Genomic DNA, 16,193 nt, shown 5'->3' with positions numbered 1-16,193 from the left:
CGCTGGTTCCACAATAGGCAGTGGTGTTTCATGGGAGGAAGAACAGCACAGTTGGCAGTGGCTGAAAGGTAAAATGTTGAGGTTAGATTCACCTTTCTGACATCCCTTGAACTGTGCCTGCAGAGACAATGTTCCCTCCTTACTTCATGGTAGATATTGCTCTCATTACTCCATAAAATGAACTTCCCTATTATATTACTACTGACTGAAATATTTACATATAACATTTTACATACAACACACAATGGTAAAATGTCACCCTTTAAAAATTCGTATATCTAACTCTGCTAAATGATCATATTTCACTTACAAAAGCATCTTAATTAACAAAAACACACCAGTGTGTATCAAAAGACATTTCATCATATGAAAATCAATGTTCAATGGACAGTGGTAAAATGAACAGCTAATGCCCCTACTCAGAGTCACTGTGAAGCAGCTATATAACAAGTCATTGAAACACTATTATAACAGACTTTTCAGGGTGACAAGTCACAATTGTTAATTATTTATGTTTGGATGAGTAGGAATGTAATATTGGTACTCTGTTATTGATACAGTTAACAGGTGTATATGCCACACAGCATTTTACAGAACAGGTAATAGTACTCCTCTAGACTACTAGACTAATTTGAATATGCCCATATGCTATTCCCAATGTTCCCCCAATCTCATTTATTTACAATTACTGTCAGCAGAAAAGCCACAACATTACTTTAATATCATCGGTAGAACAGCTGAATTTCTCTGGGCACAAGGAGCAGTAAATCCATGTAGTGAAATGATGTGAAAGAAATGGTATCTATGATGGCGACATTTGTTCAATCATGCAGCACCTTCACTTACATCCCTCATTTTACAAATTTTCATTAGCACTGCATGGGGGAAGTTATCCGTGGTCTCATTGGTGGCAGAAGCTGCTGCCATAACTTTAAATTCCATATCTCCACCTTTTTACTGTCTTTCCTCATTCCAACTGCACTACACCACTGGAAACTGCAGGCAAATGCCAGTCACCAACAGCAGCTTTATTACTGATGGCTGACAACACATCAGTCTACAATGGTCACACTCACTTTCTCCACCAGCAGCTACAGTATGTTGCTTCCTTATGTATCAAGTATTCTTCAAACATCTGAGATTATAAGCTCATTTGGACATAGCTATCTTTACCTTCTGTATCATGGCATTTGTTTGCTTCATGGCCTTCTCATTGTACAGCACTAATATGTCAGTGCACTAAAAATAAATATAACAATAAAAATAATAATAGGTGTAGAAAAATGTTCAAAATGAACTAATAAATTGCCCAAATCACCTAACCAAAGTGGAACAGTCATCAGTTTATTGTTTGGGTTTTATTGCCAGTAATGCAAAGAAAATAAAAATGCAAAGTGAAATAATATACAACATTTTGAGAAAATGTAAAAAGAAAAAGTCAGCAAAGTTTACATTATCTCATGAATTAACTGATCTGTGGAAAACTTAGCTGTAGATGTCACTATCCACAATTTGCAAGTTTTTTTTAGTTCTGTTTCACTGTGCTTTGGAACAAAAGGTATAATTCTGTTCATAATTTCATTTGTTTTATTTAATGTTTGCAATTTGTTATTCTCTGCTTGGGAAAGATCAGTGTGTGCAAAAATCATGTCTGGCAGTTTTACTTAATAATGTCCTGGCAACACTAACTACACACTTAGATAAGATCTCTCAACCTCAAGGTCAATTCTTGAGTAGGACAAGCATGACATTTGCCCAAGGACCTCCAGGAATAGGATTTAGTATAACAATTTAATATGCTTTTAGACACTTAGGGCTAGATTTACTAAGCTGCGGGTTTGAAAAAGTGGGGATGTTGCCTATAGCAACCAATCAGATTCTAGTTTTCATTTATTTAGTGCACTCTACAAAATGACAGCTAGAATCTGATTGGTTGCTATAGGCAACATCCCTACTTTTTCAAACCCGCAGCTTAGTAAATCTAGCCCTTAGAATGCTTAGTTTTTTGTTTTATGTAACTTGTAATAAATTACAGGTTTTTATTTTTAACAAAACTGAATGCTGAGGTACATAATTTTTTTCTGACTGGGTCCCTAACTCCACTCATGCATATCCCCCTTTTTATATAATGCTTTAGTTAATATGGTTCCACCAAACCAATACTCTAGGTTTGCACTATGAGTATTTTCAAAGTTCATTATTTACACGCATTAGTCTTTCACACAAGCCTACTCTACTAAAAACTTAATTACATATTTACATTATTTGCACTATCTACACACACTGGGCCTGATTCAGTAATTAACGTAAAAAACAATACTTTCTCTATTTTTTATCTGCTCATAGCTAGAACCGAACCATACACCAGTGAACGCAGCAACATCCAATTCATCTTCAAGCGCAAAGGATCCTTACGACAGCCTACAATTTCAGGGGCTGACCGGGGGCTTGGCGTATGCGCGTAGTCAATGTGCAGTAAGGGTATGCCAAGGTTGAGCACACGCTGCAGCATCTGATTCAAGCTTTTTGCATCTCAAACGTATGTGTTTTTCTGTTGTATCACTTGCATCAGCTACAGAGCAGGTATAAGTGCCAATTGATAGTGATGAGGGGTCTCGTATGCAGGCTAGAACATGTGTTTGCAAGTATCAGCAACTGTAAAAATAACATCCTAATATATGTATTTTATGGATAAAAAATATGAAAAAAAACCCTAATTTTTAAATGTTTTATCATAAATGACTATATTTTTAACAGGTGACATTAATTGAATATTTTTTTTTCCTGCTGTGACTTTATTTTCCACATATGTATCAGACGTATCCTGCTTGTCTTTCAGAGTAGAGAGTACCTAGATTCGTATTCAACAAGAGATGATTGTTCAGATCTGCTCCTTGTAAAATACGAATGTGCTTATGCCCGATTTGCATGTGTTTTAAAATAAAAAGCAATTTATTTTTGTTTTGCGTGCCTTAATGAATCAGGACCATTAACTTTATGTATTGGCAAGAATGCCTATCCAGACAAACACAGTATGTTGATTTGCAAGTTTTTACAGTATGTCTTTGATTTGCCATTTCAACCAATTACAATGCACATTTTGGGACATTATGAATAACTTTCAGCAAGTTACTATACTATCCGTCCACCTGAGTAAACGCAGCATTATGGATATTGTACAGGACAATTAACTAATACAATAAGTTTACCTTTGCTCAATGGTCTATAAAACATCCATAATGGCTATATTTGTGGTAGAAATAAATATCTTCTTTGGAAGCTGACAAATCAATTATTTGGCAATAACTGGTATGTTATAATGTCGGTCATCTTCCGTCATTAAGGTAATCTCATGCCACTCTCGTTTGTAATCCTCAGGATAAATAATTTCAAAGTCCTTAGAGTCCATTTTAGACAACCGGAACACTTTTATTTTAACTTCAAGTGCATAACCCAGCAAAGACAATTCAGCCTAAAAAAAGAGAAGATGTTAAAATCATAGTTTATGTTTACATATACCTTTACTATATAAACTTTACATGTAATGTTTATATAAATACAACATACCTACATACATTATTCTGTATAAACTAGCTTAATTATATACATATTTGCATAAACAGTGGGAATGAGCGCTTGCTTGGATGATGTAAAATTAAAAATCTGTCATAAGTTTCAATAGAATACTGCATCATGTGGGCAAATTATTGTACAGATAACAATAGCCTCTGATTGTTTGAAAGTACGGTTCAGACATAGGAAGACCCTGGTTTTATTCAGCAAGAAGAAATATGTATACCCCATGTCTTCAGAATTTGTTTCCGTTAGTTTAGGTTTATGTTCTTTATCTCCTGCTCAGCCATTGACATTTATGAACAGAGGTTGAGATGAAAAGGGTACTGTAATCCATATCCACCTAATCAGGTATTTGTTTTGGTTTTTTTTAAACTGCACTAGAAGACTGTTAGAACCTTATTGGTTGTTATGGATTAGAATACCTTTTTCCTGTGTACCAGGTGATTTTTGCGTGGGACATACAGTAGAATACATATATTCTGCAATATGAATGACTATTCTGGATGCTTGCAATCTGGTGCACTATTCAATCATGACTCATTCCAGTACCATAGTCCTCATAAGACTGTCTGCTATGCAGCTCAATAGCGCAATGTGACATCATGTAATAGGCAGAGAAACTCTGCTTTTCTCTCACCTGATAAAACGAACATGCTGGCCAGCAAGGTCAGTGAAAACTGTGGATGCCTATGTAGGTTCATAGCGTTAACTGAGAGGCAGGGATCAGTAGGCTAGAATTTTTTTTTCTAGTAAACTAGATACATACATTATGCATTGCTAAAATAAATAGATGATATTGGAGGATATGTCTGAATATCTTTGAGAAAGTCAAATAAAAGATTAAATAAAATTGAGGAATAGAAAATATATATATATATATATATATATATATATATATATATATATATATAAATTATTAAAACCCAAAGGGATGGGGGAACACAATTTTGGTCTTCCAATGGAGAGCATACTTTCTTGCTACTTCTCTGAATCTACCTAAAGATACTGAAAATACTGTCTTGCAAGTATACCTGCTCCAGACCCATGGTATCACCCACTGAGTTCAAGTGGTTCATCATGTAGCTCAGAGGGTCAGCTGATGTGTCCCGTGAAAACAGAAAGTGAAAGAAGCGTGGTAGATGTTGCTTAGTCTTCATCGTCTCATGAGCTTCTAACACCAAGTACAACATGATGAATTTTAAAGCTTCATATAGTTTATTCTCCTTAGTTTCATCAGTAAAAACCAGCTTGCACATTCTGTTTCTTTCAACCTGGTCTTTAGAATTGTAAAAATCTGTCCACTAGAACACAGACAAGAAATATAAAAACGTATAATCAAAATAGAGCAAAAAAAGTATTGTGAATTGAAACATTAAAATATAAATTAAACTGAATGAAAACATTTTTTTAAAATACATTATACACAACATTTAAAGGACAAAAGAAAAGTTCCTTAAAAATGAAAAATCATTTCCATCAATTAACTTTTAATACATGTGATCTATGTATCAGCATACCCAGAATCGCTAGGACAGTGTTTAGGGCTCCCAAATGTAATGAGGTCTCACCCAATTTACCTGAAGGGTGCTCTTGCCAAAAACTCACCCATGCTTCTTAATCATTTTAATTTTACACAACAAAAAATAAAATTTATATAGGTGTTAAGACTCACTAATTAGCACAACAAAACCCTTAATGAGGTATTGCGGCTAGTTATTTGCCTAACTTCAAAAAATAATAAAATACACAAAATATAAAATACCACAATCAGAATATAACCACGTCGACCTTAAAACAATATATCTAAATGGATATACACACTATGGGCCTGAGTCATTAAGGAGAGCAGAGCATTTTAAAAGGAGTACCTTTGCACTTGGGCAAAACCATGTTGCATTGGAGGGGGAAGTAAATTTAAAATATGATGGCAGATTTTTAGTTAGGATAGGCATGTCCTAGATCAACTTTAAATTTCAGTATAAAAATAAAGCTATCAAGTATTTGTGTGTTACATGAAAAAAATGCAAGTATTTTTTTATGTGCAAAATAATAACCTAATTTGCATCCCTTGGATTGTAACATGGTTTGTCCCGGAAAACATTTACTCCTTTTTTTGCCTTACTTTCCTTAATGACTCAGGCCCTATATGTCAGAGAGCAAACACAACATGTAAAATCTGAGCATTGTGCATCCACTGTGTTGAAACCAGTGGTAAACTCATATTTGGGAGCAATATGGCTTCCAAATAAACCAACTTATTGCTTTAGATGTAATATAAATGTTTATTTAACATGTGGAGACATAAAAAGTGGAGTTCAGAATATGGAATCAAGAGCAAACAGTTCAGTTTATCCGATAATCCAATTCTTGAATTGCAAAATTACGTATGTTGTTTATGTTTTAGAGCGCCCATGTAAGCTTCAGTGCGTGGGCCGTACTACCCATTCCCTGAAAACCAGGTTCAGGGAACATAGACTAAATATACAGAAACGAGTACAGACACATAGTGTCTCAAGACATTTTTAATGATAAACACAACTGGAACCGACAAGTTCTCTCAGTTGTGGGGGTGGAGAAATTGGCCACCACCATTAGAGGAGGCGATAAGGTTAAGAATTTATGTCGGGGGGAAATGTCTAGTATTCTAATAAATGACCCAATTCAAATTTAGTTAGCATTCACAATGGCACAAGACAAGGTTAATTGAACTACTAGTGGCTGCAATTAGAGCATTGAAAGATGTTCAAGGAGTACAGGTGGGAGCCTCCAATTATAAAATATTCCTCTTTTCAGATGACATAGTCCATACCCTTATCCAACCACCTACGACATTTTATAACATTATTGAAGCTAACGGCAGAGTTTCAACTTTTCTAAGTCAGAAGATTTGATGCTCCATATTCCATTGCGGACAAATCCCACTTAGCTTCATCCTTTAAACTGAAAAGGTAGCCTAAAAGTATAAAACATCTAGCAATTTTCATAACCTCATCTAACAAATCGGCTCTCCACACCCAGGGCCGGTGCTAGGGTCCGTGGCGCCCTAGGAACATTTTCAAAATTGGCGCCCCCACCCTGAACACATACAAAATAGTGTGTAAGTGTGCAGGGTGGGGGTGCCGATTTTGAAAATGTGCGTCTTTTCTTACCTGCTTCTAACTTGCCTCCTCTGTGCTCCGTCTGCTCCCCTCCACTTACTGACACTGTTGGGCCGTGATGATGATGATGTCACGCCCGACAGTCAGTCAGTGAGTGGAGGGGAGGAGACGGAGCAGAGAGGCGGCAGTGGTTGTGAGCAATAGTCCCTCCCCCCCTCCCTGTGCATGTATGTGAAGCTGTGCGGTGGCCGTGAAAGGTATGGTCAGCCGCACAGTTTTAAAGAAATTTTTAATCTGAGGAGCCCTCCAGAGCCCGGCGCCCTAGGCAAGTGCCTAACCTTGCCTAATGGGAGCGCCGGGCCTGTCCCCACTACTTCTACACAGAATTGCAAAAGATATCTACTTCTGGAAACCATTAATAATATCATGGCTGGGTAGAATTAGACCACAGAATGAACATCATTCCTAAATTATTAGGTAATTTCTAAACTCTCCTAATAGCAATTCTACACGGAAGTACAAAAATCATTGTCTAAATTTGTTTTGAATGGGAAACCCTCAAGAGTCAAAATTGATCCATATCCAAATCGAGATAGAGGGTTCCCTGATACTAAACTTTACCACAGGGCTACCCATTTAGCGTAAATTGCTATGCTAGTTCTATAAAAATAAATGTTGATGATGTTGATGATGATGAGTGGATATAAATTCCGTAATCTTAACCCTAGACTCTTGAGTATTTCCAGGTCACACATTCGCCTACTCACTACACCCCCAAAAAGCCACACAAAGCTCCTCTCACTCCTTCTTAACCAATTTGCTTATGTACCTTTTCAGATGGAGCATAAGATCTTCAAATTACAATATGTTACTAAATTCAACATCAGAGCTTCACCACAGACATGAGTACGAATGGAAGACTGACCTTGTCCACCCCTCCAGAAGAGGACTACTGGGAGAAAATCAGAGAAATATTTCGACACTGATGAAAGAAATAGCTTACAAAGTATACTATTAAGCTTAACAATATGTTTTCCTGCTTTTACTCCCTCCTACTGGAGGAAATCAAACTTGAATGTTCAATTCATAAAGACCAGTGTATTTTTCTACTATCTTATCCTCCAAACAGCCTATAAACTTGACTTTGCATATACTAGCAGCAACCAAACCAACTATTGCGTCCCATTGGAAACAAGTAGACCCTCCTTCCCTCTAAGCGGTTAAAAACCGCATCTGGCACATCCCATGCATCTAAAAAATCACATACCATCTCCAGGACAAACCAGGGGCTAGATTTACTAAACTGCAGGTTTGAAAAAGTGTAGATGTTGCCTATAGCAACTAATCAGATTCTAGTTATCATTTATTTAGTATTCTACAAAATGACAACTAGAATCTGATTGGCTGCTATTGGTAACATCTCCACTTTTTCAAACCCGCAGTTTAGTAAATATACCCACAATCTCTTTACTCAAGAGAGGAAAGGAACTGTCTTTCCCATGACTAGCAATAGTCCCCATTACACTGAGTCTTCCTCACTCTTTATCACTCAAACTCACTGGCCCCTACCTTATTGTACAAGATAGAAGAAGGTGTTGGCACTGTTTTAACAGTGCGTAGCGTGCAATAAACAAATTACCCTGCAGTGACTCTGTGTTACAGACTTACATGCTCCAGCGCCGGTCTCTGTGCTGTTGGAGCTGTGCTTCCGGGTATCGGTGGTCACATGATCGCCACTCTAGACGAGGAATTCAAACTTGCTAAGCTATTTAAACTTCACTCTGATACTAGTGTCAGAGTAACGTGTATGCTTCCTGGCTCCATCGTCTTCGTGGATTCCTTTGTGCTACTTGGTTCTTTGACTGACTCCTGTGTACCAGTGCTGCATGTCTGACTATACTTGTTTTCCTGTGTTCATGTACTGATCCGGCTTGTTGACTATCCGCTGCTGACTCCTTGTGTACCAGACCCAGCTGTCCTGACCTCGTTCGCTGCTTTCTGTTTTTGCCTCTGCTGTCCGATCGTGTACCAAACCCGGATTACACCCACTCTAAGACCACCTGCTGACACTGTACCGTGCCTACCGATTATGTACCAGATCCAGCTTGTCTGACTATGAGTCTTCTATTCCACTACCTACTACTACTTTTGCATTCTCTATGCTAGTGCTACATCTTGGGCAAGGCAAGTGGACATCGACCTGTGAGCTCTCGGCAGCTAAGTACATCCTGCTTTGCGGTGAATCTTGGTAAATACCGATGAGCTCATTAGACTCTGCACCTCTGGTTGGCCAGCGCCAACCTAGATTAGCACCAGATCCTATTATCAGCGTTACAATCTGTAGAACAAAGATAGACAGACAGCAAGTGTAGTGGAGTACACACACACAGATGAAATTAAGTAGCAGGTGGGATTGGCACAACCAAATACACTGGTGCAGAGAATAACACCCCCACTGGACTTCACCAGGGATCCATTAAAGAGGATATGGTCTTCGCTCAGTGAGGACCCAGTTTACGGCCCAGTGAGGTTGGATCCCTCTGCGAAAATAGCAGTAGGTATGAGGACTCCATTGAAAACACAGCAGAAGTAAATTCAGGTATTGGTGTGCTGCTGTCAGGAGACTGTACACAGGAGTTGAAGAAACACGAACAGTTGCCATACAAGTATAGTCCTGGACATCTAGTGTTGGACATAATTGATACTCAGGCACTGAGGACTGCACTTAGCAGGTTCTTATAGTGGCTGGTTGATTGGTGATTTCCCACATGTGTCATCAGTATGGTAGGTTAGTGGTAACACCTGAGAAAGGTGTTATGTCATCTCTAGCCTGAGGCCGCACCCAGCTGGGTTATATTAAGAATTCTAATTAGAAAGGCCAGCAATCAGTGGACTGTTGGAGGCAGGCCAGTGATGTCTAAGACTGCTGGTACTGACACCTGTGTCTCTCCACCTCTCTCTCATGTCTCCTTTGAGTGTTTGCATTTTACCTCATATATATGATCATATAATTCCCTTCAACTTTCCATAATGTCTTCCCTATGTTTCTTCACCTCTCCATTACATATTCCATTTGTTTATCTCCTTTCCCTTATCCATTTCCTTTATCATTTCACTCTCCTTATTTGTCACTATCTTCTTCCTAGCTGTCCTTCTCCACTTGCTTTTCCCTCTGTAGCACCCCCGGTATCTCACAACAGTTTTTCCTTCAACACCTTCTCCTTTCTCTCCTCCACTTACCCCTGCTCCTATTGAAGATGAAGATTGTCACTGTCTCACTGAACCTTTTCAAAATATCTGAATATCTCTCCTCCTTGGACCGCTAGGAACGTGATCATGTACTAATGCTGATCTGAACAGAAAAAGAAACCTTAAGACACTAATGATTAAATAAAGGTCATTAGATCCAGATGTTAAGAAATTAAGATCTAACAGCTACAATGAGAGATTCCTTGCAAATTTCTCCCAAAGAATTACCATAGTATTAAATCCACAGTATAGCAGCACTTGATTCTATATTCAGAACCCACTGGCTAAATATCACTGTTAAATTACATAAAAATCCCATTAGCCTCATAAATAAGTTAGCATATATTACTATAGCACAAGGTGTGTATATTCAAAATGTATTAGATTTGCTTTATTAATCAATCTAGAATCAGTATAATCTCCAAATACATTTAAATCAATTGATCACAATATGTCACTATTTAAAATAAAATATAATGTACTTGGCCAAATTTCTCAAAATTTAATACCAGACATTAATTGTACTAACATTAAGTCAAATTATACAAATATAAAGATCTAATAGTTAAAATCCATTAAGCAGAATAGTAAAATAGAAGACATTAAAAAATAGTATAATTATTATCATTATTATAACTAAACATATACATTTTGGCTTTTTTGGGGGGACATGGATTTATTTTTTTAGGAACTTATGTTGATAAAATCTCCACAATATATAAATGTTCCGGTTCAAAAAGGAACTTTGTAACGTGCCCACTGGCATGGATAATCCAATAAATTATATATTTTTTTCTATATAAAACACTATTTCAACCTCTTAAAACCTTTGCTGAAATGAAATAATAAAAACATTTATAATATATGGGCAAAATTCTAATTTAGTTGTGTTTCTATTATTCATACACTTTCGATTCTTCTAATTCTCAGAGATATATTTAAGTTTTAGCATACTACAAAAACTCTCTTTTGATACATATAGCAGTATTTGTTTGTTTACTTCGTTTAAAATATGGATACTAGTTGCAAGTTCTTTCTCTTTCTTTATATTCTTCCCTTCTTTAATGTCACTGAGTACATCATTAATAACAAGTTTTTTAATACATAGGAAAAGCTGCCTGGGATCTTCAGAATCTTAATTATCTCAAATTAAATTGAAGTAGCACAGATTCACCATTTCTCTCAATCCAACCCCACTTACAGAGAGGCACAACCTCTCCATTCCATCTGGAACTCGCCCACGAAATCCAAGAAGCTCCAGCACCCTGTCCACCGATGTCCAGGCTGTACCACGCAGCCTGGACTTTGCCTCTCCCTGCAACATCATTCTCCACAGTAACTTCTGTGTTCCCTGGGGTGTTCAGTGGATTGACTGTGGTGCTATCCTCTCTCAATCAGCTCTAGCAATCCCATCAATGGCTGTGCCTAGTTTCTCTCTGTCCAAACTCCCGTGCTTCCCCTTCTATAGCCTGAATCTCTTTGCAACTGGCGGACTCTGAAATCTGACATATCCACCTTGAGATGCTGGGACATATAGTATTCAGTGCCCGAGGAGATCCACCAGCCCTGTTTCTAAACCCCTAAGACCCAGCCTCACTGTATCGGTGAGTGCTGTGTCCAGGAGGTATAGATGCATTTATCTTTAATGGTGCTTAGGACTGCCATGATGGGGGTACAGGGAGTACAGTAGTACAACCTAGAGCATGGGCCCAACACTCTATTGCTCCAGAGCAGCGTCCACCAGCTGCATGGAAAACCTACATTTAGCAGTGCCCGGATTCCTAACTGTCTGAGGAGGGGTGAGCGAGACCTCCCAAGTATGCCACTGGGCCAGTGCCTTTATACATTACTAAGCAGACTCAGCAGCATGTTGGATTTCCATGCTATTTTGACACAACCAGGCCTCCGTAAGCAGGAGCAACAAGTACACTCCACAGTGGAACGCATTTCTTTAACACTCCGTACAGCGAACAGTGTGACTTGCCATGAAAAGGAAAATAACTGCACCACTAATTTTCATTATTTAATCAATTATATTGCTATTAATAATATTCTGGGGGTGCTACCATTCCTAGCCAATTAATAAACATATTAACGATAAAGAGAGAGAAAACGTTGTGGTCATTATATTATGTAGAAGGGGATAATGTTACAATTTAGTTTTTATTGGTATATCATTAAAATAATATTTTGTGAGAACAACCCAATTTAAAATACTCTATAGAAAATGAAAGAAAAAGAAGTGTTTAAGATAGAGAGTGTGAATAAAAATTAGTATTAAATTACAGTGCAACCACTGTAGTCTTCAACTGCTGTCATTTTTAGCTATAACATCTCAGTATATAAAATTAAATTATCAACCCTATTTTTAAGTATTCTATTACAATCATAAAAATAATGTGAATAAGTTTGAGTATCTCTGTTAGAAGTACTTATCATAGTTCAGCCTATATATGATTAAATTAATTACTGGTGGCAGCCTTGATAGTGCTGGTTGATCAGTAAATGGGGATAAAATGTTTTAGTCATTTATTTTTTGCCACTTCTACTTCAAAGCAACCATCGTCATGTTGACCAAAGTTAGTGGTTGGTGTAATAAGGCCTACACAGGGACTGACTAATAATATTAAGCATGCTATGTAATGTCAGTGTTTAGTGACGTAACAATGTTTCTATATGATGTCATCAGTGACATTATTAATTATGTGATTTACTGATTTTATGAATGTCATCAAAACATTTTGAACACAGCCTCATGTGCTCATTCAAACTTTTCATACATTAATAAATGCATGAAAAGTCTGTTAAAAATTCTGCATAATAACTTAATGGTGGGGTTGTACTGAGAGTGCCTGTTTTGACTGTAACTAAGACACTTTGAAATTCATGATCATCTAAAAGCCGCACCTGGGACATAGACTAAATACTAAGCTTTATCCATGGTACAAAATGTATCCCCGTGTTTACTACTCATGTTTACTCAGATATTTGTTTGTATTATGTGTGTGTGTGTTTTTATCATCTACACTGTTTGTACTTTTTATTTGCTGTAATAAAAAAATGTTTATAAAAAAAAGTAGGTGCATTCTAAAATGTCACCACACAGCAAGCACTATTTTGTGATGTGTTATTGAACACTAACAGTACAATAGGTCATTTTAGTAAAAGCACAATAAAAGAAAACCAATTTAAAATCATGTTTAAAATACAGCACTTATGCATTCTTCTGTTTGCATCTGTTTTTGCCTGTTTCCAAGCACATATATGTGAACAAGCCCCAATGGGAAATTTTTTCTAAAAATGTTTAGGTTCTCACAGAAAATTAATTGTGCTTTTAAGTAAGTTTTTAAAATAAATATATATGTAAATGTGGAGCTTTTCACATTACCAACCATTTTCTATTCCATGAACAAAATGCAAAAGCAAGGAAAACCAAAATCACAATAACAATAGACAGTATATAAGTACTAACAGTAACCACATAAATAATGATATATGTCTACTGTGTTTTATGAATTTTAACAAGCATACAGTGTATATTGTAAGTGTAACATCACTCATATGGAAAGTGCCACAACAGATGAATCCTATAAATGACAACAAGCCATTATGTAAACCACACATTAACAGTGGTGGCTGTTTGTATAGTGCGAGGAGTTTACCTTCCTGCTACTGTTTCTGAGGTTTACCTTATTTCCCCCCATTGCTACAAGTTGTGGTATAACTTGTAGTAAGTATAAAGCTAGTAAGACTGGGTACAAACAGTGTTACAAATTGTAGAAATTCCAAAAAGTCTATAAAAACTGAAACATTTAAAAAAATAGTAAAAAGGCAGATTTCAGGGTTCAAACAGTATTTTAATGTACACACAAAATATGTAAAAGAAACAATAATAATTCTTATGCAGCCCTTTTTCCTATTGGGTTTTACAGTTAACAAGCAACTATATAAAATTCATGAAACAGATATGTTTTGAGACCAATTTAGAATAATTCACACACTGTAAAGCGGTGGACCCACTGGACCTGCAATTAAACTGAGCACTATCTATAAAAAAAATCTTGACTCTCGAAAAATGTTACCTAGGTTGGAAAAAGCAAAAAACCTCTTTCATAATCAAATGCAAAGCCCTACCTAATGATGATGACCTCGTGACACTGGGAAAATTTCAGAGCTGCATAATTTGCAGAAGCTGCAGCACTAGGGTTTAAAACCCTCTCCTTGCATGCATGATTTGAAAGTGAAGCTAATGTATTAGTCGATTTACATTTGTGTAAGCTTCAACAAGCATCTAGTTAACAAGAGTAAATATAAAGGCAGGTTGCCCCCAGATACTGAGGGTGTATAGAGACATCCCACATGGAAAACTTATGACTCGTAAATGCTTTCTCCACTATATTGCTTGCATGTCTCTGTATAGCTCTAGTATAAGTACACCGGTTTATTCACTCTCAATGTAGCTTTCACATACTGATATATTTTCCATGTAGAAATATAAAAACTAAGTGAGGGATAGTTTTGAGGATTGTCTAAATGTTTTATGTTAGCAATCAAAATTGAAATCTTTCCATATATAACAAAATAATCAATGGATCAAAAAGAAAATAAAATCAGATGGGGTAGTGATAGTGAAATGTGAACCCCATCTTTGCAAACCAATGTTTGCAGTGAGCACCGTAGCCTCTCTTTTCTTTGTCACTACCATCTAGTATCAAATGATTCCCTTGGCGTCTAGTAAATGCTGACAATACTTGGGGAGTACTTGCCTCGAAAAGATGGGTTTACTTAACACTCAACTTATTTGTAAAGCATAGCAATTTTTATAATGAAATTCAGACCGGTTTGGCTGTAACTGGCCATAGAAACTATTCAGATGAGTAAGATTAGGTAATAACAAAAAGGTTTGTGAAGCATTACATATACCTTTTCACCCCAATGTAAAGTAGAAATAGCATATTGTACATTAAAGAACAAAATTGGTTGCTAAGATATTGCTGAAACTAATTTCAAATGACTCTAATGGCTATGAGATACACATCCTCCAGACATTTAGGACTATATATGAAGAGATCACTGATATAGAAAGCACAGACCTTATGCTTTGTGGAATAGTGATAGCTGCTCCCACTGCAAATAGGTATATACAGCTTCCATTTTATGTATTCTGCTTAATAACAATAAATTATTGTAAAAGATATATTAGTTGGGGTTAACTGCGCTTCCTTAAGGGGTGTAAAAGCAGCTACTGAATGGAACTATAATAAAGTTGAACTGTTCAATTGGGATATTTGTCTCATTAATGATGATGTCCTAATAAATTAACTAAAAAACTGTTTAATTCCTGGTAGGCTCACATCCTGCTTTATGGTCGATTATGGTGTATAATGAGGTGACATCACATGTTATGAGTGTATCCTGCCAATCTACGTTGTCCAATATCTGCAATACATGCCAAGTATCACTGACATAACTCTTTCGCTTTGTGACCATGGGTTGGAGGACAGTATCTATATAACTGGAAAGGTTATATCATGCATTTCACCGGTTTAGATCAATTTTGAGCCTTGCATACATGGGTTTTCCGTGGTTACTCCTATCTGTTGTACAGTCTGGCGTTCCTCTGACCTCGGAAGCCATCTTGCCAAGCATTCTGCACATGTGCAACCCAGGGAACCTGTTAAAACCTCTGCTCCATGGTGATAGGAGGATCACCTGCCAGCTCCCTTTATATGGGTCCTCCTCCTTTCTATGGGTCTCAGTTCATCAGGTCTATCTTATAGGAAGACTCTTCTCTGACTCTGTCCATGCTCATACTTACCTTTGTTCCTGTCTTCGCAAGTTAGGCCGTTTGTTCATCAGCGGCAGCTTTGGTCCTGTTCCAGAGTTATAACACCTGTGTGGATCTCAGTGCTTTTGCTCACCGCAGTTCATCGCTTCACAGCATTACCTGTTCAGCTTATTCCACAGTCAAGACCTGTGGTCTCATTGCAGAGCATTGCTCATCATCGGTCCTGTTCCAGAGTTATAACACCTGTGTGGATCTCATTGCTTTTGCTCTCCGTAGTTCATCGCTTCACAGCATTACCTGTTCAATTTATTCCATAGTCAAGTCCTGTGACCTCACTGCAGGGTATCGCTCATCATCCGTCCTGTTCCAGGGTTATATCACCTGTGTGGAACTCAGTACTTCTGCTCACCGCAGTGCATCGCTTCACAGCTATATCTGTTCAGCTTATTCTACTGTTTAGACTTGTGACTGTACTTCCTGTT

At 37.2% G+C, this 16,193-nt stretch overlaps 1 protein-coding gene across 1 annotated transcript in view; it reads right to left on the bottom strand.

Annotated features, from left to right (window-relative positions):
* Nucleotides 1-1,323: 1,323 nt before the first annotated feature.
* OTULINL (OTU deubiquitinase with linear linkage specificity like) overlaps nt 1,324-16,193 on the bottom strand; it is a 79,434-nt gene continuing 64,564 nt past the window's right edge. The window contains exons 7-8 of the mRNA XM_075212909.1: nt 4,608-4,877; nt 1,324-3,472 (exon numbers count right to left, since the gene is read on the bottom strand). Of these exons, the coding sequence (XP_075069010.1) occupies nt 3,293-3,472; nt 4,608-4,877 (450 nt within the window). The 3' untranslated portion in view covers nt 1,324-3,292. The remainder of the gene's footprint in view (nt 3,473-4,607; nt 4,878-16,193) is intronic.

This window comes from Mixophyes fleayi, chromosome 5 (assembly GCF_038048845.1).
Source record: "Mixophyes fleayi isolate aMixFle1 chromosome 5, aMixFle1.hap1, whole genome shotgun sequence".
NCBI lineage: Eukaryota > Metazoa > Chordata > Amphibia > Anura > Limnodynastidae > Mixophyes > Mixophyes fleayi.
Note: the sequence above shows the minus strand (reverse complement) of the source record. Positions and strands in the feature narration are given on the sequence as shown.